The sequence below is a fragment of the Mirounga angustirostris genome, unplaced genomic scaffold (assembly GCF_029215605.1).
Source record: "Mirounga angustirostris isolate CCGP_5_RB_7025 unplaced genomic scaffold, mMirAng1.0.hap1 SCAF_9, whole genome shotgun sequence".
Classification (NCBI taxonomy): Eukaryota; Metazoa; Chordata; class Mammalia; order Carnivora; family Phocidae; genus Mirounga; species Mirounga angustirostris.
In genome coordinates this window covers 108,412,664-108,435,796 of record NW_026991717.1, presented here as the reverse complement: position 1 = coordinate 108,435,796, position 23,133 = coordinate 108,412,664, and the positions used below count along the sequence as shown (strand labels likewise).

Genomic DNA, 23,133 nt, shown 5'->3' with positions numbered 1-23,133 from the left:
AGAGAATAGGCATCGTTTACAAACAGTAATAGCAATAGACTGAATAAAGATCTAAGTCAAGAGGAATATCAAATACTTGGCTCTATTTTATGGTAGCAGGGGATGTCACTCATTGCCATTAAAAGGATCGACTTGAACTCAAGGGAATTTGTCATTAATTCATCATCACCTTCTGCCCTTGAATCTGTGAGAAAGGGTCAGCCCCCAATTCTTTCTCTAAGAGCAGCTGTTACATGTGGGTGAATCTTCCTGTGTGTTGACAGACAGCAAACACCAAGGCTTCGGAGATAACGTGAAGAAAACAGATAACGCATCTGAGAACGTCATGACAACCGTACTGCTTATATAGTCAAAGTGGAATCTGCTCCTGGGTCTAAGAAAAAACCGTGAAGGTGAAGGAAAGCTACCAAAAGGCTACTATGAACTTAATTTTAAAAATAAAGATAAGCTCCAGGTACTGCATATGAGAATGAACCTGTGAATGTGAGCTGATGGGAGGGCAGGAAAGTGGATTTGCTAAGTCTGTGACATCACTGAGCGCCCACCAGATTAGTGTGATGGTAACACTGGTGGGACTCAGTGGTTTCATGCTGTGGAGCTTCCAGGGTCGGCTCAGAGGGTGCATAACCGATGGGAGAAATGCACAGAGCACTGCAAGAGGGGTTTCCTATGCTACTGGCCTAAGCATGTTCCTTTTTACAGCCCCCCCTTTGTTTTTGTTGGAAGCTCTATCAGATGATCTACTGTCCCATGAAAACTTTCCTGGGTTAGAAAATTTATTTTTCTTTCAATTCATTGCCTTCTAAAACAAAGATCCAAGTTTAAAAATACGTAAGCAAAACACCTTATTTACCACTGAGACTAAGACCTACATCTCAGACATTATTCAAAGCATTTCACAAAGACACGTGTGAATGGGGCAGAAGACAGGCACGCCAAGAGAGGGTCTCACACGTACAAGAACGTGGACAGGTGGTCAGTTTTCTCTGGAAAAAAACGAACCAATAGTATGAAATGTGAACATGCTAAAAGACACAGCTAATATGGGGAAGGTTGGAGTTGGCAGATATCACAGACACCGATACTCTTACAAAAGCCTTCTGTCCTCACCTGCTGCTCGGCGAGCCTCTTCTGGATCTCTTGATCATCACAGACGTCATAGACAACAGGCTTAGAAAGCTCTGACTCGATTCGAGCCAACCAGGTACGAAGGTTGCTCATGTTTTTGTCTAACTGCTGAATAAAAGCAAAGGTCTCCTTCAGCTTCTTCACCCTAAATATATTTGCAGGAAAAAAAGAGGTAAAAAAAGCCAAAGCCCAACATTTAGTGGTGACAAGAATGTGCCAACAAAGGTGTTACGGCGTAAAAAACAACTTATGTTAGTTATTGATTTTATATATAGAGAGGGAACAGCTCTCACATCACAGAGTTTTCACAGAATATGTGACACTTAACAAAATTGCTGGTCTAGGAGCGCCTGGGTGGCTCAGTCGGTTAAGCGTCTGCCTTCAGCTCAGGTCATGATCCCGGGGTCCTAGGATTGAGCCCCGCATCGGGCTCCCTGCTCAGCGGGAAGCCTGCTTCTCCCTCTCCCACTCCCCCTGCTTGTGTTCCCTCTCTCGCTGTCTCTGTCAAATAAATAAATAAAATCTTAAAAAAAAAAACAAACAAAAAAACCAAAATTGCTGGTCTGGTTGATTTTCAGATAGGCTAAGAGTTAATCTACCCACACAAATATGAAGTCCTATCATTCTCAAAGTGGGATGCCCTGAGACCTAGTATATCTTTCTAGGGCTCCAGAGCAAAGAGGAGATGCCATTTCACTCTCTTGAGGTTAAAATAACCACACTTGGGGTGCCTGGGTGGCTCAGTCGGTTGGGTGTCCAACTCTTGGTTTCAGCTCAGGTCAAGGTCTTGGTTGTGGGATTGAGCCCCTTGTCAGGCTCCACGCTCACTGTGGAGTCTGCTTAAGATTCTCTGCCTTTGGCCTCCTGGGTCGCTCAGTCATTAAGCGTCTGCCTTCGGCTCAGGTCATGATCCCAGGCTCCTGGGATCAAGCCCCACATTGGGCTCCCTGCTCGGTGGGAAGCCTGCTTCTCCCTCTCCCACTCCGCCTGCTTGTATTCCCTCTCTCGCTGTGTCTCTCTCGGTCAAATAAATAAAATCTTAAGGAAAAAAAAAATTCTCTGCCTTTGTCCCTTACCCCGCATGCATGCATGCGCTCTAAAATAAATAAATAAAATCTTTAAAAATAATAAAAATAAAATAACCACACTTGATTTCTATCCAGTTTCTTTCTTGGGTATACCCGAGATTGCAGCAGACAGGGATTTTCCCTGATGGTTTAAAGATACTACCTGCTTGGCTCATTTGGTGGTATCTGGCCTATGATGCTTCTCATGGGACCCTCTTCTTGAGCAAGCACAGAACATGAGCTAAAGCCCACCCTGTCCAGTCTAAGGGGTTGAGGGAGCCTTACACACACCAAGCCCATTAGGGGACAGCTGTATTAGCCAAAAGGGGAGCAGGGAGTGTGGTGAGGAACAGGGCAAAGATAATCTGCAAGTGCAGTCCTAAATCATCTGCCTCTTACACAGTGTGGAGCAGATCTGAACTAACACACGTTGCGTCAGTACGCTTGGTGAGCTCACTGGCACATCAACGTACTGTCAGGGGGAAATGACACAGCTGCTAGGAAAATAATCTTTATGTAGATCTTGGAAAAAAAAACAAAACTTCTATAAACTGCCTTCATGGAAGTCCTAAAGTGAGTGAGGGCTTGTTCTGGTGATCTATGGGGTTTTTAAAAAAAAATTAATTATTTGAGAGAGAAGAGAAAGAGAGTGAGAATGCTAGTGTGGGGTGGGGCAGAGGGAGAGAATCTTCAAGCAGACTCCCTGCTGAGCATGGAGCCCAACACAGGGCTCGATCTCCCGACCCATGAGATCATAACCTGAGTGGAAACCAAGAGTTGGACGCCTAAACGACTGAGCCACCTAGGCACCCTGATCTGTGGGACGCTTAGTGAATCCCAGAGATTTGGAACAATAGCTACAATGCAAAGTTCCTACCTATCAGTACTCATGTAACAAGGTGCTGTCAGAACTCCATCCTGCAGCACTAGAAAGAGAAACTGAGGCACTGGCTCCAACTCACCAGAGTGCGCCGCATTGCCTGTTACCATCATCTCTTCCTGGACTGCCTGTGAACAGCTCCCAACCACCCACCTGCCCCCCCGGCCCCTACCCAGTTGTGGTTCTGTGACCAAAAGGCACATTCTAGATGGTAAGTCTGATCCACTGACACTCAAATGCTTCCATGGTCCTCACCCTACCTCAACATACCAGTTTAAACACCCTTTTTCAGGTCATCAAGCATTCAGTGCCCCCCCTTCCCTTCTCCTGGAGTGTCCACCACTGCTCACCAAAGACACTGGGGGCCCCTGGCCCACGTGCTGCTGCAGCACCCGGGACCTCCTGCCCTGTGTTGTGTCTGCATTCCTCATGCACCGTGCACCCGTCACGACAGCATCCGCGCTAGCCAGGCTGCACGGGGCTTGCTGCCTCTGCGTGCACAGCACCCCCACTCTGCCTGGTGGGCAAGAGGTACTGACAGACATTTGTTGCAGAATGAATGTGTATGACCACTTCCACGACATGCTATTATTTAAGTAGACCACAGATCTGTGTGTGTTTTAATTTTTACTTATTTTTTATTTTTTGCCTCCTACCATCAACAAGTCAACCCCGGGGACTTTTAGCTCCAGCTCTATTACCAGCTAGTTTTAGGATTTAGGGAAAATCCTTTTACTTCAGCACCCTCATCTCTAGTAGGCTTCTGAGGTCCCTCAAGCTTCAGGGAGGTGGGGTAATATCTGGGTGAAGTTAAGGCCAGAGTTCTGGAAGTGAACAGACCTGGCTCTAAGTCCCATTGTACCATCCATGAGCTGTGCACCCCTGCAAGGAGCCTAACTTTCCTGATTCCCAGTTTCCTTGTTATCTGCAAAATTATCCACTTTGCAGGTAGTCATGAGACTGAAACAAAAGGATGTGTGTAAAGTCTTTGGTGGAGAGTAAGCACTCAGTATAATACTAGCTCTTATTACTGCCAACTGGGATTCTATGATGCTATAATAACAGCTCATTTATAAGGCACGGGACCTTACAAAGTCCTTTCATAAATATTTATTCCCCACTCTGCCATGAGGTGGGGCAGACCTGGGCGGAGGCTGTGGAATCTGGTGGTAAAGAGCACAGACTTTGTGGGCAGGGCCTGGGTTCAAATCGTGGCTCTGTTTAAGCTCATCTGAAAAACTGTGTCAACACTAGTTATCCCTTCCCTCCCTGGGTGGCTGAGAAGGTTGAATGAGATATTAACATATGAAATGTATTTGGCATAGTGCCTGACAGAGATCAATGCCCAAAACCCATGATCGAGATGATTTTCATGGCGGTAAGTTTTTCCAAATTACAGTCTTACTGCAAACACCACAAGGAGTTCCCTTCAAAGCCACAAGATGATTTATTAAAAAGGAAGTAACAGAATCTGGGGCCAGGCCTGGATGCAGCTGTAACCTAGATCCTGCCTTCGTTCCTGTGACTTTAGAGGCTTTAGCGGTACATCCTCCTCACCCCAGTATCTTGTCACCCTGACTGCCTGGAGGGACCAGAAAGGACACTCCAGACAATGCCAGAGGAGCTGGGAACCCCAGGCCCTATGGGACAAGGAGTCTTACATGCAGCGTGCAAGGCGCTGCCCTTCGGGAAGGCTCTGGCTGGAGAAGCAGCCCAGCCCTAAGAGCTTCCGAGAGGTGGGGTGAGGGGCTAGGGCCCGGTGGCCCCTGAACAGCTCTCCTGCCTCCTCCTCTACTGGGCACCTGACCCTACTCCATCCTAAGTATCCCAGACTCTTTATTTTAAAAAGAAAGGGGCAGAAATGTAACTTTAAATGACAGGAGCTAACAAGAGACAAAAGAACCTGGGTGCAAACACAGAGATGCAGTGATCGTGAATCCTGGTCATCCCAGGATGAGGTGTGCAATAAGCGGGAGAGGGGGGAATTTACTTGGCTTCCCCAGGACTATGATACTCCAGGCCAGTGGTGTTTGAAATGGAGTGCTTAAGACAAGCCAATGGAGTATGGGAATAGAATATTGTATTTTCTATTGCTATTCCATTCTTTTTAAGCGTCTACACTGGGTATGCTTTCTAATTCACAAACTTTAGGACTACATGGAACAACTAAAGAACTTGCTGACATCTACCTGCGCCAGGCCCGTGGTGTTTTATTTGTTAGCAACGCATTAAATCCTCCCAGCAATGCTTATGAGATCAGTACTGCTGGCATCCCCATTCGATAGGTGAGGTAACTGTGGCACAAGGATCAAATAACCTGCCCCAGTCACTGATCATTAAACGGCAGAGGCAGGATTCCAACCTTGGCACTCTGGTCCAGAGCTGCTGTTCATAAGCCCTTTCCTCACAGCAACTCGTATAAATCTGCACACACATTAGCTAATATCAGGCACAGGATGGTTCTTGTTGCTGTTAGGGACCATGATCAGAAGTCCAGTCTCATGCTTCTGGGATACACTGGTGGGCACAGAAGCTCGTCCACCAAGTGCTATCCTTTGGGGCCCCACATTTGCCCATCCATAATTCTTTTCGATAAGCATTTAACCATGTGCTTTATCTTGGATCCTGTGCGGAGTCCCAAGGATTCAAGAGATAACTGAAGTATCGGTCTTATTCCCACAGAGCTCATGATCTAATTTAGACTGAATTTCAACACTATAATACAATATAGGAGGTGTTCAATAAATACCTTTTGAAAGAATAAATGAGGTTCACTCATACCCTCAAATTTGTTTTCATAAAAGACATGGCTGTGTTATATATTAAAAGAAAGAGGTAAAGGTCAGAGCACCTCCAAGCCGTTTGCCACCAAACAAAGTACTGCCACTTTACAAGCCCTACATGCTGCTATTCCTTGGTTCCCTCCAGGGCAGGTGAAATACTGAAAAACAAGCACACAAATCACACATACTCTTAGGGCACACTAAAGAGGGAGGGAAGGTAGGAGGAAAAGAAAAGAAGAGGTTGCCAAAAAGCTACAAAAGATTCATCTAATCAGGATCTAACCTACTTCTAGGTCCCAATCTCTGACAGAAGGCATCATATCCAAAACTGCATGGGGATTTAAAACGTTTTTTTCGGATAATTATGTTACAACTTGCTCTAGGAACCATCAGCTGTATGGTGGAGACTGTACCGTTCTCTTCCGTACAGATACTGTAATCTATCACCTTTCGCAGGCCAGGAAGGATGTGTCATTTGCCAACCCAGGCAACCGACCTCCATGGTAGGCCTCGTTAATATTGCTCTTGGAAAAATCTAAGTCTCGAGTTAATGTTGGGACACAAGGAAAGCCCTTCAGAATCCAGCCTGCTGGTACAGGGAAGCAACCACAATACCGCATTACATCAACCCCGGAGACCGTTCGTTTACGGAGCTCCCTATCTCCGCACTTGCCCATTTTTTTACCCCAGTGCACTCAATAACATTGCTCACACATATATTTCAGTAAGTCATAGTTCTCCAGGAAAAAATAAGTGTCATTTCCTGAGTTGAATTCTAATTCTGAGGATTGGAAAAACAACATTTTTAGGTGCAACAGGGAAGTTTTTCACCTGTGTGGACTAGTGGAAGACCTGGACAGAACTAAAGCATTTTTATATGAAACCAAACAAAAGAAGAATTTTTGCTAAGAGTAGCTACAAATTAGAAGATCTTTTGCAGGGATTATGGGTAGAAATGCAGAAAATAACCAAGGTGAATAAAGTTTTATTTTAATAACGATAGATCAGAATAGAATACTTATGAACCCCGCTCTCCCTCCAAAACAAACAAAATCAAGTCCTGTTAATATCACTCTACGGGGCACCTGGGTGGCTCAGATGGTTAAGCGTCTGCCTTCGGCTCAGGTCACGATCCCAGGGTCCTGGGATCAAGTCCCACATCGGGCTCCCTGCTCCTTGGGAGCCTGCTTCTCCCTCTGCCTCTCTCTCTCTCTCTGTCTCTCATGAATAAATAAAAATTTAAAAAAAAAAATCACTCTACGTATCAGACCTAAGTCTTACAATGTGTGATGGCGACTTTTAATATCAAATTCATTTCTACAGAATAATTTACATTTCACTCCTATTCTCTACATGCTAAAGGGTCTACGGTTAAACTACGAAGACCTTAGATCATCATAAATTTTAAAAAATCCCATGCCAGTGTGGACAGCGTAACAAAAAAATACTAAGGACAAGAGAGATGGTGGAAGTATCTGAATTTATGCTGAAACAAACAGATACGCAAACCCGTGGGGCAGCTGAAGTTGCTAAAAACACCGTACAGATTCTGTACAACTGCATCTTTTTAAATGACTCAACAGCTTTATAGTAAGATAATCAATTGCTCCAAGATCTTGAAGCCCTGATGTGGGGGGCATGGACATTACAAGACATCTGAGCTAATCGCCTCTTTGAAGCATTTATGTCGCCAGAGGACTTCCATTTTCCACGCAGCATCATCACCCCTCTCCCCGGCTTGTCAAAGGCTGGCTGCAGACACCACAGGCGAGCGGACACCGGGAGAGCAACCATCCCCCTGATGGCTGAGCACACACAGCCACCATCTCGTCAGTCACTCCTATTGTAACCAACACGAGGGAGTGAGAGCGAGACACACAGACGCCGCAGCCGCCCCTCGGCCATATGCTGAGCTGATGGCTGAAATGGCACTTACTGTTGATGAGAAAAAACCATTCCTCCTGGTTAGCGGAAGCTCCAAGTTCCCGGCTGCACCTCCACCTCCACCTCCTGGGCCCAGGCGGCCCCTCCCCCGGCGGCGGCGGGCGGCTCCATCCCCCGGCTCAGCATCCTCCCCAGCGGCCGCCCTCCCGCAGGCTCGGCCACAAAGCAGCGCCCGTGCGAAGGGACCGACCGGCCTCTCCGCTCACTGCATGTTTTAATCTCCGTTTTCTCCCTTCCAATAAACAAATATCTCCACTCCTTCCTCTCTCTCGAGCGCGCGCCCGCGCGCGCACACGTACACACACACACACACACACACACACACACACTCACACACAGTCTTTGTTCTGACGCTACAGAATTGCAATGCTGGGAAGAAAGTCACAGTGTTATCTTGGTTATGGGTTATTTATGAAGTGCTGTAAACGGAGGGAAGAAACATTTAGATTTGGGGCACAGAAAAGACGATTTCTGTCCTCTTCAAATCAAATTTCTGTTTCAGGTTTGAAAAAAATGGCAAAATTGGAAGCCCCTGAGTCCAACAGGAATGCCTTCCTCAGGTCTTCCTGAAGAAATTTCTGGGGGTGGGGTTGGGGGGGGGTCCCTGGGGTTTCTGCCCTGCCTTTTTCGCCCTGTGCACCCTGGTTTAGGTAAGGCAGAGAGTTCACTGAGTCCATTCCTCTGCTTTTTGCAAAAAATTCTATCTTATAGTCCTAATGGCGTTCAAGACATGGCAGGGGAAGAATTTTTGCAATTTTCCTTGTTAACTCCTCCCAGGTTTACCATAAGGTCTCTGAAAATTTCTCCATTTCCCTAACCTTGGTTTCTCTAAGGGAGGCCAAGTGGCTGTTTACCAGAGCACCCTTGGTTTGTGTCCAGTCCCTTTTAGGCTCACACTCAGCCTTATTTTAAGACTCGACAATATCAATCATTTCTCATGGGTCCCTAAAGCCCAACATTTAATAATTATTACATCCTCACCTTGAAAGAGAGAGAGCACGTTCTGGACCAGTGAAATTAGGGAGTGCAGATTTGGAAACAGCTCTCTCCAAATGCAACATCTAACTTGTGCCCACACGCTTAAGCTGTCCCTGAGTCCTGCTAAATATGGGCCCCAAAGCCTAGTACACTGGACCTGCTGATGCTGCTGGATGCCGCCTGCCCCCCAAATGCACTGGTGGGGCTGCAGTCTCCTCGAGGAAACTCCCCAACCCTCAGAAAAGCATTTCTGCAGGGTCCAGGAGCAGCGGCCCCATGCTCCAGAGGTGCAATGAGCAGGCTGATCGGAAGGAAAATGGAAGTGGGGAGGCCGATCCCACATCTGGCTCTTCCCGTGCTAAAATCTCTAAATCCTTCCAGTCCTACTGGATCAGGCCACAGGAAGTCAAGTCTATGACTAGCAGCATTGTTTGGTCTCCCAAATTAACCTTGAGAAAATACAGATAAAAAGAGAGCAATGAAAAACTTTATCAATTTAAAAAGGCACACATCTCCCTGCCCATTCTGTAAAGGATAGAAAAACAATCCCAACACAGAGTTGCCATGGTAATAACTGCTGAGCTTAAATGACAACAGTTTAATTGCTACTATTATACAATAGGTGGGCTTTTCACATTGGTAGGTGAAATGTGAAAATTATGCTTGGTTAAAAAGTTTCTTTTCATGGACTTGATCCTTCTGGCAGTAAGACAACTATCTAGTCTACACAGAATCATATGGGAGATGTCTGAATAAGTCCCTCCTTCAAACATTGACCTAATGGTGCCACGTCTCTACCATCAAGAGAAATGAAGGCGAAAGGTAAAAACATTGATGACATTTTTTTAAGGAAAAAACCAAAACAAAACCATGTTCCTTTTTCTGTAATGAACATCAGAAAATACAGATAAGCAAAAAGAAAATTACAATCGTCGATGATGCCAACACCAAAAGATACCCGCTGTAAACATTCTGGGGTATGTCTTTCCACTTAGCTGTCCCATCTGTTTTAGGCATGGACAGCTCTGACCAGATCATTCACACATACTGCTAGAAGGAGTCTTTAAAAAGAGCCTCCACTCCCCTTGGCCCCATGTCTCTGAAGAGGCTCCACAACCAGCCAGAGTGACTTACCAAAGACATAGACTGACTTGTGGCCACAGGGCTCCTGCTACATAGGACGAAGCAAAGGCTTTGAATAACGAAATGGGGAAGGGGTCCTGAGAAACAAAAGCAGATGGATTTTTAGGGAGTTCAACTATCTAGTCTACACAGGGAGTTTCTGAAATCAAAGTAGACACAGGTGAGACGTGTCAGATTGAGTCTTCTTCTGGCATGAGTCCCACTGAGGGCAGGATACTGGGGAGGCATGGGGGCAGGACCCTTTTCTCAGAGGTTTGGTCTGTGTTGGCTGAAGCAAGTCAACTTGGCATCTTTTGTCCCTCATCCAACATCCTGTGCCAAAAGTGTTCCCACTAACAGGTAGCCTAGCTGCCTCCAAAACAGAGGATCGCACATGCTGGTAGTTCTGAAAACTTCTTTAGTGGTCTCTCCTGCATTCACATTAAGCTGGGTCCGTTTTCAAAGATATTATCTAAGAAAACATGAGGAAGGAATAGCTAATAGCTTTAATAATTTTAAACAAATTTTTTAAAAAGACTTTTTTTTAGGGGTGCCTGGGTGGCTCACTCGGTTAAGCGGCTGCCTTCGGGTCATGATCCTGGGGTCCTGGGATCAGGCACCATGTCGGGCTCCCTGATCAGTGGAGAGCCTGCTTCTCCCTCTCCCTCTGCCTGCCGCTCTGCCTACTTGTGCTTCTCTGTTTTTTTTTTTTTTTTGAAGCCTCTTTTTTTTTAATTCAAATACAATTGCCTATGTTCTATAGAATGACACAAATTAAAGATCAAATGTGGACGTATTTCAGAGACTTGACTTGAAAAACCAAAGACTGCTCTAAGTGCATTAGCGAGGCATAAACACCACTCAGCAGTGATCATGAGAGAAGAAAAATAGGAAAGAAAGAACAAAGATGTTCCAAGACAGTCTTCAAAGACACCCCCAACTTCGCCGGAGTGCTGTAAAAGCCCCCTTAGACTCTGTAGTCCTCCACAGGTGAAGGAGGAGGGGCAGGGGGTTCTGCAGGGCCGGCCACGCTAGCAGGGACTTGCTCCAAATCCAGAGTGGAGAGCATCTCCCTGCCTTCATCAGTTTTCTTGGTAAATCTCTCTTCTCTGGTGGCCATGGGGACTCTGCGCCTGGTCACCTCGGAGGCCAGGTCTCCGTAGGGCAGGTTATTGCCATTGACCGTGGGGCTCTTCTGAGCCATAGGCTTGCACTCAGAGGACTCAAGGAATTTGGGTTCACGGCAACTATGAATCTTTCGATCCCCGCTCAGCTCAGTTTGGGGCCCCTTCCACACTTGAGCTCATGGTCTCGGAAAGAAATGCCCCCGTTATAGACTCTGGATCCACATGTCAGCTATGCCACCTCCTCAGAGGAGGAAAAGACCAAAAATGCCAAAGATTTTATTTAGTTGAGAGAGAGAGCACACAAACATGAGCAGGGAAAGGAGCAAAGGGAGAAGGACCAGCAGACTCCACGTTGAACGCAGAGCCCGGCAACGTGGGGCTTGATCCCACAACCCTGAGATCATGACCTGAGCCAAAATCAAGAGTCAGCTGCTCAAGCGACTAAACCACCCAGGCACCCCTTAAAGGATTTTAAGGAATCTCTGCACCCAATGTGGGGCTTGAACTTACAACCCCGAAATCAAGAGTTGCATGCTCTACCTAATGAGCCAAGCCTGGTGCCCTTAATAGTACAATTAAAAAAAAAGTTAAATCTTCATTTAGTATGTCAAATAAGCATAGTTAGTACATAATTTTCTTGTCATCAAATCAGATTGAGTTCTAGAATAATCACACCATTCACCAAAAAATATATAGTGTTTCAAATGGCCTTTCTGGGGGCCTGGAAGGCCCAGTTGGTTGGGCGTCCAACTCTCGGTTTTGGCTCAGGTCATGATCTCAGGGTTGTGGGATCCAGCCCTGAGTCGGTCTCTGCACTCAATGCAGAGTCTGCTTATCCCTCTCCCTCTGTTCCTCCCCCAACTCATACACTCTCTAAAAATAAATAAAATCTTAAAAACAAACAAAAAAACCCTCCAAAAAAACAAATAACCCCCTCAAAAAAACAAATGGCCTTGATTAAATGAATAGCATGTTTTTTAAAAAAATTATTTTATTTATTTACTTGACAGAGAGAGAGAGCGCGCGCACAAGCAGGGAGAGTGGCAGGCGGTGGAATGGAGAAGCGGGCTCCCTGCCGGGCAGGGAGCCCGATGTGGGGCTCAATCCCAGGACCCTGAGATCATGACCTGAGCCGAAGGCAGCCACTTAACCAACTGAGCCACCCAGGTGCCCATGAATAGCATGTTTTATAAGAGTTTAGATGTTATAGGGGCGCCTGGGTGGCTCAGTCGTTGGGCGTCTGCCTTCGGCTCAGGTCATGGTCCCAGGGTCCTGGGATCGAGCCCCGCATCGGGCTCCCTGCTCGGCGGGAAGCCTGCTTCTCCCTCTCCCACTCCTCCTGCTTGTGTTCCCGCTCTCGCAGTCTGTCTCTCCCTGTCAAATAAATAAATAAAATCTTAAAAAAAAAAAAGAGTTTAGATGTTACAAGTGTAAGAAGCTGCTCCAGGGCCCACAAGGATTGCCAAAAGCTCCTGCAGCAAATTCTGATGGGAGAGCCAGTTCTGTGAATTCTGAGGTCTACACCAGGGCCTGTGTAACCTTATGTGAGGAATCAGCATTAAGACTGACTTAGGCTCCCCTGCTCCCTTCTTTGATTAGGTGGTTATTTCAGGAGATGTAGCCCTCAGGTTCTCTGCTTTAACGATTTTATACAAGCTGAAGAACACTCTACCAGGAGAGAAAGAGCAGTGGCTTGGGTCTGAGCTTGCTTTCTCCTCCTCTATTGCCACGTAACCACGCTGAACTGCGCCAGAGGCTAACAGTGGATGTGGACGGGCAGCCCCATGGCTGTCCTGTTGCTTTTCCTGCCAGGCTCTGGTGCATAGTTTACCAACCAGGAGATCGGGGCTCACAGAGGTCACAAGGCTTGTTCATAGTAGGGGGCAGGCCCAGGGGCTCTGACTTTTGGTGTAGCACCGTGTCACCTGGCCCTGCTGCTCGCTCTACTCCCTGTTCCCCTGACCAGCACCGCTGGCAGTACCTGGGCACTTGTGAGAAATGCTCATTCTTGGCCCCACCCAGACCTACAGAATCAGAAGCTCTGAGGGTGGGGTCCGGCAACCCAGGTTTTCCTGAGCCCTCGAGGGATTCTGATACATGTTGAAGTTGGAGAACCACTGCTCTGGAGTAGGCAACAAATTCCACACGGAGATTACATTTTAGAAAAATTCTAATAAACTACCTCTAAAAGGCCAGGTCTCAAAGGAGCCCAGTGCTCTTTTGATGCATGGTGCGGCATGACAGACAGACCCTGGTTTCATCCCCACCCTGTGCAGAATCGCCTCTGCCCTGGGGTCAGTTATTTACCCTCTCTGACCCGCACTGTGCCTCTCGGTAAAATAGAGGATACGGACCTTGCAGGATTGTTGCAAGAATGAAAGGATTTATACAAGGAACCTAACTTCCAAAACACCACCAATTTCCTCCCCTATCCATCCCATAAGGAAGCCTACTACTTGAAATGGTTTTATCAAGTCTTTTGAAATTTACCTCTATTTTGCTGAGAACATACCCAAAACAACAGGCCTTAAAAAAAATTTTTTTTTCCAGTGAATTAAACCTGACTTACTGAGATCATAGACTTTTAAACACCATTCTAAATGTTTGTAGTTAAAATCCTGAAGTCATGAGGTTGGGTACTTATGTAGGGTCTCCCTCCAAATCTTACTTATGAAATGTTGCCCCTGCTATAGGAGTGAAGCAGCAGAATACTGGGAGCAAGAGAGAAAAGGTTAAATGGTGTCCAGAATTCTATGGGTTAACAGCCTGTGCATCCTGCAGGACTATAGGTTCTGCTTGGCACTGCTCAAATCTAAATTCTGCAGCCTGGGCCCCTAACCCCCTTCCCCAGTGATGATGCCTTTGTGTAGGGCCCAGCAGGAAATCAAGTGTCAGGGATGAGACAAGGAGCTAATTCTACATGAGGCTGATTTATGGCAGGTCCCAGCTTGCTGCCTCAATCCACAAATTCACCCGAAGGGGAAACTCAACTCGGAGTTTCTTAGGCTCTCAGCCATCTGACTCACCTGGGCTTTGCTTTAAGATAAGTTACTCTGTTCCCAGTCCTTCAGTTTTGAAGGGATTAGACTCTCATTTGCTCTCCTCATTACAAACCAGAAGAGTCTGGGGTAGCAGGGAAGCAACACAACTATGGGTTGAAATCCTGGTGGCCTCACATGCTGGCTATGTAACTATGGGCAAGTTACTTATCTTCAGTGTCTCAGTTTCCGTATCTATAAAATGGGATAATGGTATCTACCTTTCAGAATTACAAAGAAGATTAAGTTCATACTTTTTAAGCACACAGTCAAGAATACAGCTGGTAGCCAATACATTTGCTATTATTTCAACTCCTTACTTTGCTAATTGCTCCTTCCAAGAAGACTAATGAAATTTCACTTGCTGTTTTATCTCTTTCCCACCAAGGAATTGGCTGAAGACAGGCAGCCAGAGAGAAGGGAGGAAAGGAAAGAGCCTATTAAACTCCAAAGTTATAGAACCAAAGCATGAATGATTAAAAATAGGCTGTCACTCTAGTCTTCAGGAAGCATAATCTAGACCCTGTTCCTGAATGATCCATAAACACGTCTGATATCATCACACCCTCGATCAGTGCCAGGTGCCCAAGACGATTTAGGACGTAAAGACAATGTCAACAAAGACATACTAGACACAATTTACCCAACAGAAATGATCACATTCTTATGCACTGGAATGTTCATTTCAACAGATATCCGAGGCACTGTTCTAAGCACTGGAAATAAGATAGTTCAAGACACTGGTCTCATGGAGGAAAGACCGCTCAGTATTAGAAACAACTGAGGAAATCCTCTCCCATTTAACAAACATGGAACTTTGTCTTTGAGTCTTACTAGGGAAAAACAGTGATAATAGCCACTCAGTAAATGCTGGCTTCCACACGCTGGTCCTGGGCCACACGCGAGACATGCGCCAGCCAGCCTCACAGCAGCCTCTGACGTAAGCAGCGCTGTTAGACACTTTTTGCAGATTTGGAAACTGAGGCTTAGAAAGGTTAGATACTACTCAAGTTTCTACCGTAAGTAAGTGAGAAGTCAGGACATGCTCAAAACCTGCGCTCTTAATCCTTATTTGGGTTACTGCCATGGATTTATATAGATTTTTTTTTTCAACTGGCACAAAGAGAAGTCGAATTCAGCCCAGCCTACGCTGCCAGCCAAATCACCCTAATATTTGTCTTCAGCAGGCCTTCACCTGCTAAAGAACCATGAATGACTCAGACTTTATTTAAGAGGCCAAGTCTTCAGTTGAGATTGAAGGTCTTTTAAGCTTTAGCTTAAACCTACCTCTCTAGCTTCATCTCCTATATTTGAACCAATGGAGCTTCTTGTCATTTCCTGAAAGACTTCCATGCTGCTCTATCTCTGTACCTTTTTTAAAAAAGATTTTACTTATTTATTTAAGAGAGAACATGAGAGCATGAGCAGGCGGAGGGGCAAGGGTCGGATCCCAGGACCCTGGGATCATGACCTGAGCTGAAGGCAGACACTCAACCAACTGAGCCACCCAGGCGCCCCATCTCTGTACCTTTTTGCTCACAACAAACGTCTGTCTCTGCCACCAGTAATGTTCAAGGATCCCAACCTCTCACTCAGGACCATCTGGTTAACACCCCTCTTCTGTAAGGCTCTTCCTAATCCCCACCCCTACTCCAGGAAGACAAGCTCTGAGCTCTCAAACCACTTGGCTTTACAGCTGCTCCCATTAATGTAATTGACTCATCTTACTTCCTGTCTGTAAATTCTCATAGCACTTAAGCTGGCGCCCTTGCTGATTGAACTAGGTTCACTTATAGTTTACAGTAACAATGAGGTCAAGGAAATAAATGCCAAATTATTAAGAGTATCTTATTTTCATTACTCCCTAATTCTTCATTCTCCTTACAGGTTCTCCTGTATATTCTGCTTTATATGTGTGTTCAAAACACCTAAACACACTGTTATGGGAAAGACTCACTCAGCTGGTATAAACACAAAGCTGCATGGGTAGTCCCAGAGCTGAGTGACCATTTTTTCCTATGTCAGGTTGCACGTGAAAAACACTTTGGTTGGGGGTCTGTCTTTGGAGAGAGAATGTGAAGACAAAAGGCCCTTAAAAGCTTTGGGGGGGGGCATCACCTTCATTAATTTGTGAGCGGAGATAAAATTACCAGTCTTATTTCTGATAAGGTTGCCCTAGAGAATTTAGCTTTGATTTGTGGCCACAGACACGTGTCTTAAGCCCACATCTTAGGACCAGATGCCCAGTGGGGCCTGGCATGCTGAGCACACACTTGTGGAGGACCCCTGCCTCGAGTGTGCCAAACCCCTGCAGTGGGGGCAGGGCAGTGGGGGACCTGCAGACCAGCATCTAGAAATCAGGCCCCTGCCAATGTGTCCTGACCTACTTACATTGGCACATACAAGCAGGAATAGGCAGGCAGGATTTCATCTGGGGGACATGCAAATCCTAAAGCAGAGTTAAAATCTCTAAATAGTCCCTCCTCAAGGATCTCTTCTCTAGTTAAATTTCCAACTCTCATTTAAACCTAGCTTCATGCAAAATTTTAAGCTGAAGAAAAAAATACTAAAGCGTGATATACTATAATCTTCCTAAAATGTTGAAATAAGAATTTCCACTCATTTACCAAATTTCGCCTTTCTAAGCTTATAAAACTGCTGGATTGCCTTCAAGCACGACTGAGCTCAGTTTCTAGATCTGTGAAGTAACCACTGTACCCGGGGAATAAGAGTAACTCGTAGGCCACGTCTCACCTCGATCCAATGACGTCAAAGAGGTGCTGCCAGTGGTCGCTGACTCTGTGGAGCTTGTCCTCGATCTCAGCTGCTCTTGTCTTGTTGCTGGCCTCCATCAACTGGTCACCCATCTGCTTTAACTGTAACTTGTTTTCACTGAACAAGTTTATTTCTTCTATGCAGTCCTGGCAAAGGTACCAAAATACAAAGCCTCAGTTACTACTGAAAACTCATTTCTTCGCCAGTCACAAGCATACAGCTGCCTCTTGAAATGTAAAAAAAACAAAAACTTCACACCTGTTAATGCAACTCGTCAGTGAGGAGCTAACGAGTCAAACAACGCCCACTTGGCACATGTGTAATGTGTAAGGCAGCACTTTTTTTTTTTTTAAGTAGGCTCCATGCCCTGAGATCAAGAGCTGAGCTGAGATCAAGAGTCAAATGCTACCCAGGTGCCCCCAGTAGTTACTTTCTTAATTCAGTAGCCTTGGTTTCCCCTCCCAGATTTGTTCTAATCTAACCTACTGGGTCACCGAGGACAACAGAGTATAACTAAATTAACCTATATCATCACTAAGTGCCATTTTGGATGACTGCACCAAGAATTCCCCCCCCCCAAGATTTTATTTATTTATTTGAGAGAGAGGGAGCAAGCGAGAGAGAGCACATGAGCAGGGGGAGAGGGAGAGGGAGAAGCGGACTCCCCTGCCAAGCAGGGAGCCCAACGCAGGGCCCAATCCCAGAACACTGGGATCATGCTCTCTGAGCCAAAGACAGATGCTCAATCGACTGATCCACCCAGGCGCCCCGACAATGCTCTTTCTGCCCTTCCCTATGCACCTGGTGGCCATTTCAGATTTATAAACCCAGTTGCCGCCGGCCCCTCCCCTTTGGCGAGGAGAGCTCCTTCATAGTAGCCACCAGAAGCCGTAAGTCGCTGGGGGTGTGACCTGATGCTTAAGCTGACGAGAGCCCCTGCTCTGGCCAGACTTCCCGAGAGAAAGCACAGCAAGCACAGTGCCCCCCCCGGAATGGTCCCACACTTCCCATCTCTCTGGAATCCTCACTTACCAGCTTTTCTCTAAGAAGGAATAAAGATAGTGAGAAAGGCTCTTCATATTTCTGCAATGTTATAGAAATGGATCTATAACATTATGCCACTTTGAGCCTGTAAGTAAGAGCAGGGAATTCCGTGGTAGTCATAAGTGCAATCATCGGGGTACTCCTGCTTACCTTCTGTAACTTCTCAATCATTTCTTCAATACTAATATCTGCTGTCTGTAGAACTTTGTTTTCCATCTGCACCAGCCATGCGCACAACTCTTTATTTTTTTCATTGAACACAATCCATGAATTGAGTCTGTCTTCAATCTCCTGTTTGCGTATAGCCACCTGGAAATGAAAATGCGTTTGGCAGCTGAATATAGGCAGGTAGGAAAACATTTCCTTTTCCTTCCCCCCCTATTAAAAAGACTAGGAATTTCATTCATTTTCATCAGTAACCCTACAGACTTAAATCACTGTTTACCTAATACCTAGGGTTCAACATCAATAGTTACACCTTTGATAAGTGCCATAAAAAGCAACAAAATAAAGATTGTGTCTGAAGTGTAACTGACCAAAAGAATTGTTTTATCCAATGCATATCTATTATTACCAGGTTATATTAAAAATTAGAAACAGGGAAGGTTAAATACATTAAACATCACCCAAATTTCTTCTGATCCTTGTTCTTTCAACATACATTTACTGATGGCTTGCTACATGCTCATTTACAGTTTTATGACCCAAATCTTTTTACCTGTTTAAACATGATCAAGTCCTTATTCCTATTTAAGACCAATGTCCTGCCTATTTAACTTAAAAACTGTAATCTAGGTCACAACATAAATCTAACATGTGTAATGCAAATGGACTACAAAACTGAAGTTATTTCAATATTTTAGTGGTAGATTTCAAAAATAAAGCAAAGTAAAATAAACAAATGCATAGCACTCATTTAATCTATCCTCCCATTAAGCACTATGGCTTTAGATGGAAACTATGTAAATGGAACCAAATACTAGTCTGTAGTAAGCAGGCTGACCCCAAATACCCAATACTCCATTATACATCAGCAACCCCTAAGCTGGCTTCCACAAAGGCTCTTCCCTCCTTAAAAGGTTCAAATTTACAACTTAAATATAAATTTAAAGAATGCAAATCAGCCTTTCTAAATGGACAAAATTATTCTCAGCTCTTAAAAATCTCTAAAATCTTAGAGTTAAAAGAGTTTTGATAAAAGTTTTAACCCCCTACTTTACAGATGGGGAAACTAAGGTGCAACTCCGGGAGGCTTTCCTGCTCTGGACAAGGAAACAAAGTGATCTTTTCAGAGTAAGGCAAAAATACCAAAGGCTTATACATCCACCCAGCCAAATGTGTTCAGAACTATCCCTAAAAAAACAAGTTTTGTGTTTCCATTCCTCAGGGCATCTATTTATCTTAGCTTTTGAAAATCCTGGCATTTTGCACAGCGTCATTCTGATTGGTTTCCTAATGGTAACAATTAGAAACATCTGGGCCCCAGTCTCTGCTTCTGCCTTCCTTCTAGGATACTTTTCACGTATCCTATTTTTTTTACATAAAATATGATTAAAAATTCTAATAGAACATTTAAAATTACAGTTCATTAATATTAAATACTAAAACCAAGAAGGAAAAATGATTTTACTTTATTAAAATGCACCCAAAAGCATTAAAAAAATGTCAACTTTTAAATAGATCTCTTAATTCACAAAAGTGAGATTAAGGAATTCATTTTTCTTAGAATTCTATGTTCTTGAAACAAAGATCTATTTGAACCCTTTGGTTCCCTCCTGTCACAAACATGTACTGTACTGTATCGGACTATAACCACGATCTCATTTTTAATAAGTAGAAGGGATCCACTGAGATGCTAAGTGGAGCTGTTGATCCTTTCTTTTAGAGTTTTGAAAAAAGCCAACTACTTGAAAGAAACATCGGATTGCACGAGAACAGGGTTCTCAGATAAAACACCCCTGTGCGGGGCACTAATAAGGACGCCTGCTGTTTGTTGGGCCCAGAGAGATACTGCCCTAAGGCCAGACAAGACCTCTTTGCTGAAGTCCTGATTCTGATATCCCGATGGGAACTTACCACCTACACAACAGAGAGAGCTGAGTGCTCACAGCTGCTGGTAATCCGCAATCCCTCCCCACCCCCCCGCCCCTATCTAAGGTGAGTTTTTAAAAAGCTTATTAAAAGTGTACAAAGTACCAGCACTGAGCCCTGGAAAAACAAAGGGTCAAATCTGTTACCCCCATGGTGCTGCCTTCTAAAGGGACAGCAGCGGGCCAGGCTCCAACTGCAAAGGGCCCCCGGTTCAATGAAATTAAGCCCCTTTCTACTTTGTCTGGCCTTCGGAGACATTTCAATAAACTCCAGAACAGCGGTGCCCTGCAGTTAACTGACTTACTCTTAAGCAGAGATCCTCCCATTGTCTGTGCAAATGCTCTGTTTGCTCTTCCAAAACCATCACGTCCTCTACAAGAATGTGCTGGGTTAAGTTGGTCTTCATAGTGTGAAGTTCTTTCAAGTTCTGAGTCCAGTTGCCCAAAGACTTCTCTAGTTCCTGCATTTAAACACAAGGTGGGGGGGGGGGAATCACTCCAACTCACACTGCTTCTGTTTCCAAACCTGTAGGCTAATCTTTTGATTGGACTCTGGGGGAGGGGTGGGGGAAGGGGAGCGGGGGAGGGGGCGGGATGTTCTGAACGAGAAACAGCCCAAGGCAGCGGCTGCTCTTTCTTCACCACCTTTTTCTCAAAACTTTTCCACCTTTATTTTCATTTCCTCAGGTAGTTCACATTTTTATATAATTAGTTCTGTTTTAAAAACATGTAGGTCTTTACCTATATTGAGAAGAAGTTATTTTTGGAGTCTAGCAACAATCTCACACACTTTTTTAAAGATTTTATTTATTTATTTGACAGAGAGACAGCGAGAGAGGGAACACAAGCAGGGGGAGTGGGAGAGGGAGAAGCAGGCTTCCCCCCCCCCCCCAGCAGGGAGCCTGATGCGGGGCTCGATCCCAGGACCCTGGGACCATGACCCGAGCCAAAGGCAGATGCTTAACGACTGAGCCACCGAGGCACCGCCCCCCCCCACTTTTAATTCTGAAACTACATTACAGAAATGTTGTATAAAGTGTGATTTTCCATCTTAAAAAAAAACAAACAAAAAAACCCCCTAAGAAATGCATTGTTGCTACCGTGACAATCGTAACAACAGCTTCTGTCTAAAGGGGATTATTTTGGTTAAGTTTCAAAAAGAATGAGTATAATGGAAGAAAAAAATAAATTCTTCCCTAATAACTGACAGAACTTGGTTAGCAGAAAATCTCTCTGGTCATGGAAACCACTGTTATTTAAAATGTGTCAGATTTAAACTTTTTGATTTCTAGGACTTGAGAAAATTGCTTTCACAACAGGAAAGTGCTGGAACGAGTACTCAAGAGTCTTCCAGATTCTTATTGTGCTCAAAATTCTTCATTCTCCAGCATGTTTTAAGGATCTCTGTTCATACCTGCCTATTGCAACAGAAAGAAGACTCTTCGGGGTGGCAACAATAAAAGTATGTTAATTCTGACTGATTTTCAGAGTTCTAAAAGCGACACTGGCATGATCACATAATTTGCGGACAAAAATTTACATTCAGTAAAATGGCCCAGAAAATTCTCTTTCAAGGTTGCATGGAGATTCAGAGATACCTTTATCAGAAGAAAAATCATTACTTTATACTTTTTTTTTTTTAATTTTAAGGATTTTATTTATTTGTCAGAGAGAGAGACAGAGCACAAGCCGGGGGAGCAGCAGGCTCCCCGCTGAGGAAGGAGCCTGATGTGGGACTTGATCCCAGGACTCTGGGATCGTGACCTGAGCCGAAGGCAGCTGCTTAACCGACTGAGCCACCCAGGCGTCCCCCACTTTATACTCTTGTTACCTAGTTTTACCCTCATGATTCTAGTAGAGTGGATGAGAGCAGATTCTGTGTGGAACACTTTCACCGGCTACAGAATATAAAGGGGACGACTCACAGGTGGAAGGGTGCTACTCACTGACTTAAAACGAGAGACCCCCAAGACCACGGAGCTTCATGCAGCATTCCCCAGTCTGGTGGCAGGAAGCTCAGCCTGTCCAAGGCCCTGCTCACCAGTGTAGGCTCAGTTGCCTGCACAGTAGGGAGGCCTGTTTCTGTTTTCCATAGCCAGGTTTAAATTGATTTGGTTTGGATACTTGGTTTCTTCCTATGACTGAAAGGATAATTAACAGGTGTAGAACTTTTGAATATGGACTTTTTTTTTTAAGATTTTATTTATTTGTCAGACAGAGAGAGACAGACAGAGTGAGCAAGCACAAGCAGGGGGAGCGGCAGGCAGAGGGAGAAGCAGGCTCCCCACTGAGCAAGGAGCCTGATGTGGGACTTGATCCCACATGACCTGAGCCAAAGGCAGACATTTAACTGCCTGGGCCACCCAGGCGTCCCGAATATGGACATTTTTATAATTCTTAATAAATATTGCCAAATTACATTTTAAGAGGTATGATCATCTCCACATACTTTCTGGAGTTTTATATATATATATATCCATATATATATGTATGGATATATATCTATGTTTAGACAACTTTAATATATATAATGATTAGTTATTATTTAAATTTGTATTTTTTTTTAAAAGATTTTATTTATTTATTTGACAGAGAGAGAGTGAGAGCAGGAACACAAGCAGGGGGAGTGGGAGAGGGAGAAGCAGGCTTCCCGCCGAGCAGGGAGCCCGATGTGGGACTCGATCCCAGGACCCTGGGATCATGACCTGAGCCAAAGGCAGACGTTTAACGACTGAGCCACCCAGGCGCCCTAAATTTGTATTTCTTTATTTCACCCTGATGCGTCCACAAATATATTTAGTTAATTCCTACTTACACTTTCAGATCTCAGACACAAAGGTAGTTCCTCAGAGGAGCTTTCTCGGACTCATCAGTTGTTTGACCACATGAAGTGAAGCTGCACAGTCCTTGACTGGACTCGGACACAGCATGGCGGCATTAAAACCTCCACCTGTGCCCTCAGTTACCAGGGGGGTTGTCAAGTCCCATTTTTCACCTTACCATTTGGGTAAAAACAGGACGAAAAAATGAATGTGTAGCTATATAAATATTGGCCTGTATATGCATAGACTATCTTTGGAAGAATATACAACAAATGGGTAACACTGGGGCCCCAGGGTGGCTCAGTCGGTTGAGCAACTGGCTCTTGGTTTCAGCT

General features: G+C 44.9%; 1 protein-coding gene across 10 annotated transcripts in view; it reads right to left on the bottom strand.

Moving 5' to 3' along the window:
• The window catches only part of SYNE2 (spectrin repeat containing nuclear envelope protein 2), a 326,900-nt gene that overhangs the window by 22,016 nt on the left and 281,751 nt on the right, over positions 1–23,133 (bottom strand). For all 10 annotated transcript variants that reach the window (XM_045901009.3, XM_045901011.3, XM_064571157.1 and 7 more), the window contains 4 exons: positions 20,282–20,437; positions 18,037–18,195; positions 16,822–16,988; positions 1,111–1,273 (listed from right to left, as the gene is read on the bottom strand). In XM_045901009.3, coding sequence (XP_045756965.2) covers positions 1,111–1,273; positions 16,822–16,988; positions 18,037–18,195; positions 20,282–20,437 — 645 coding nt within the window. The remainder of the gene's footprint in view (positions 1–1,110; positions 1,274–16,821; positions 16,989–18,036; positions 18,196–20,281; positions 20,438–23,133) is intronic.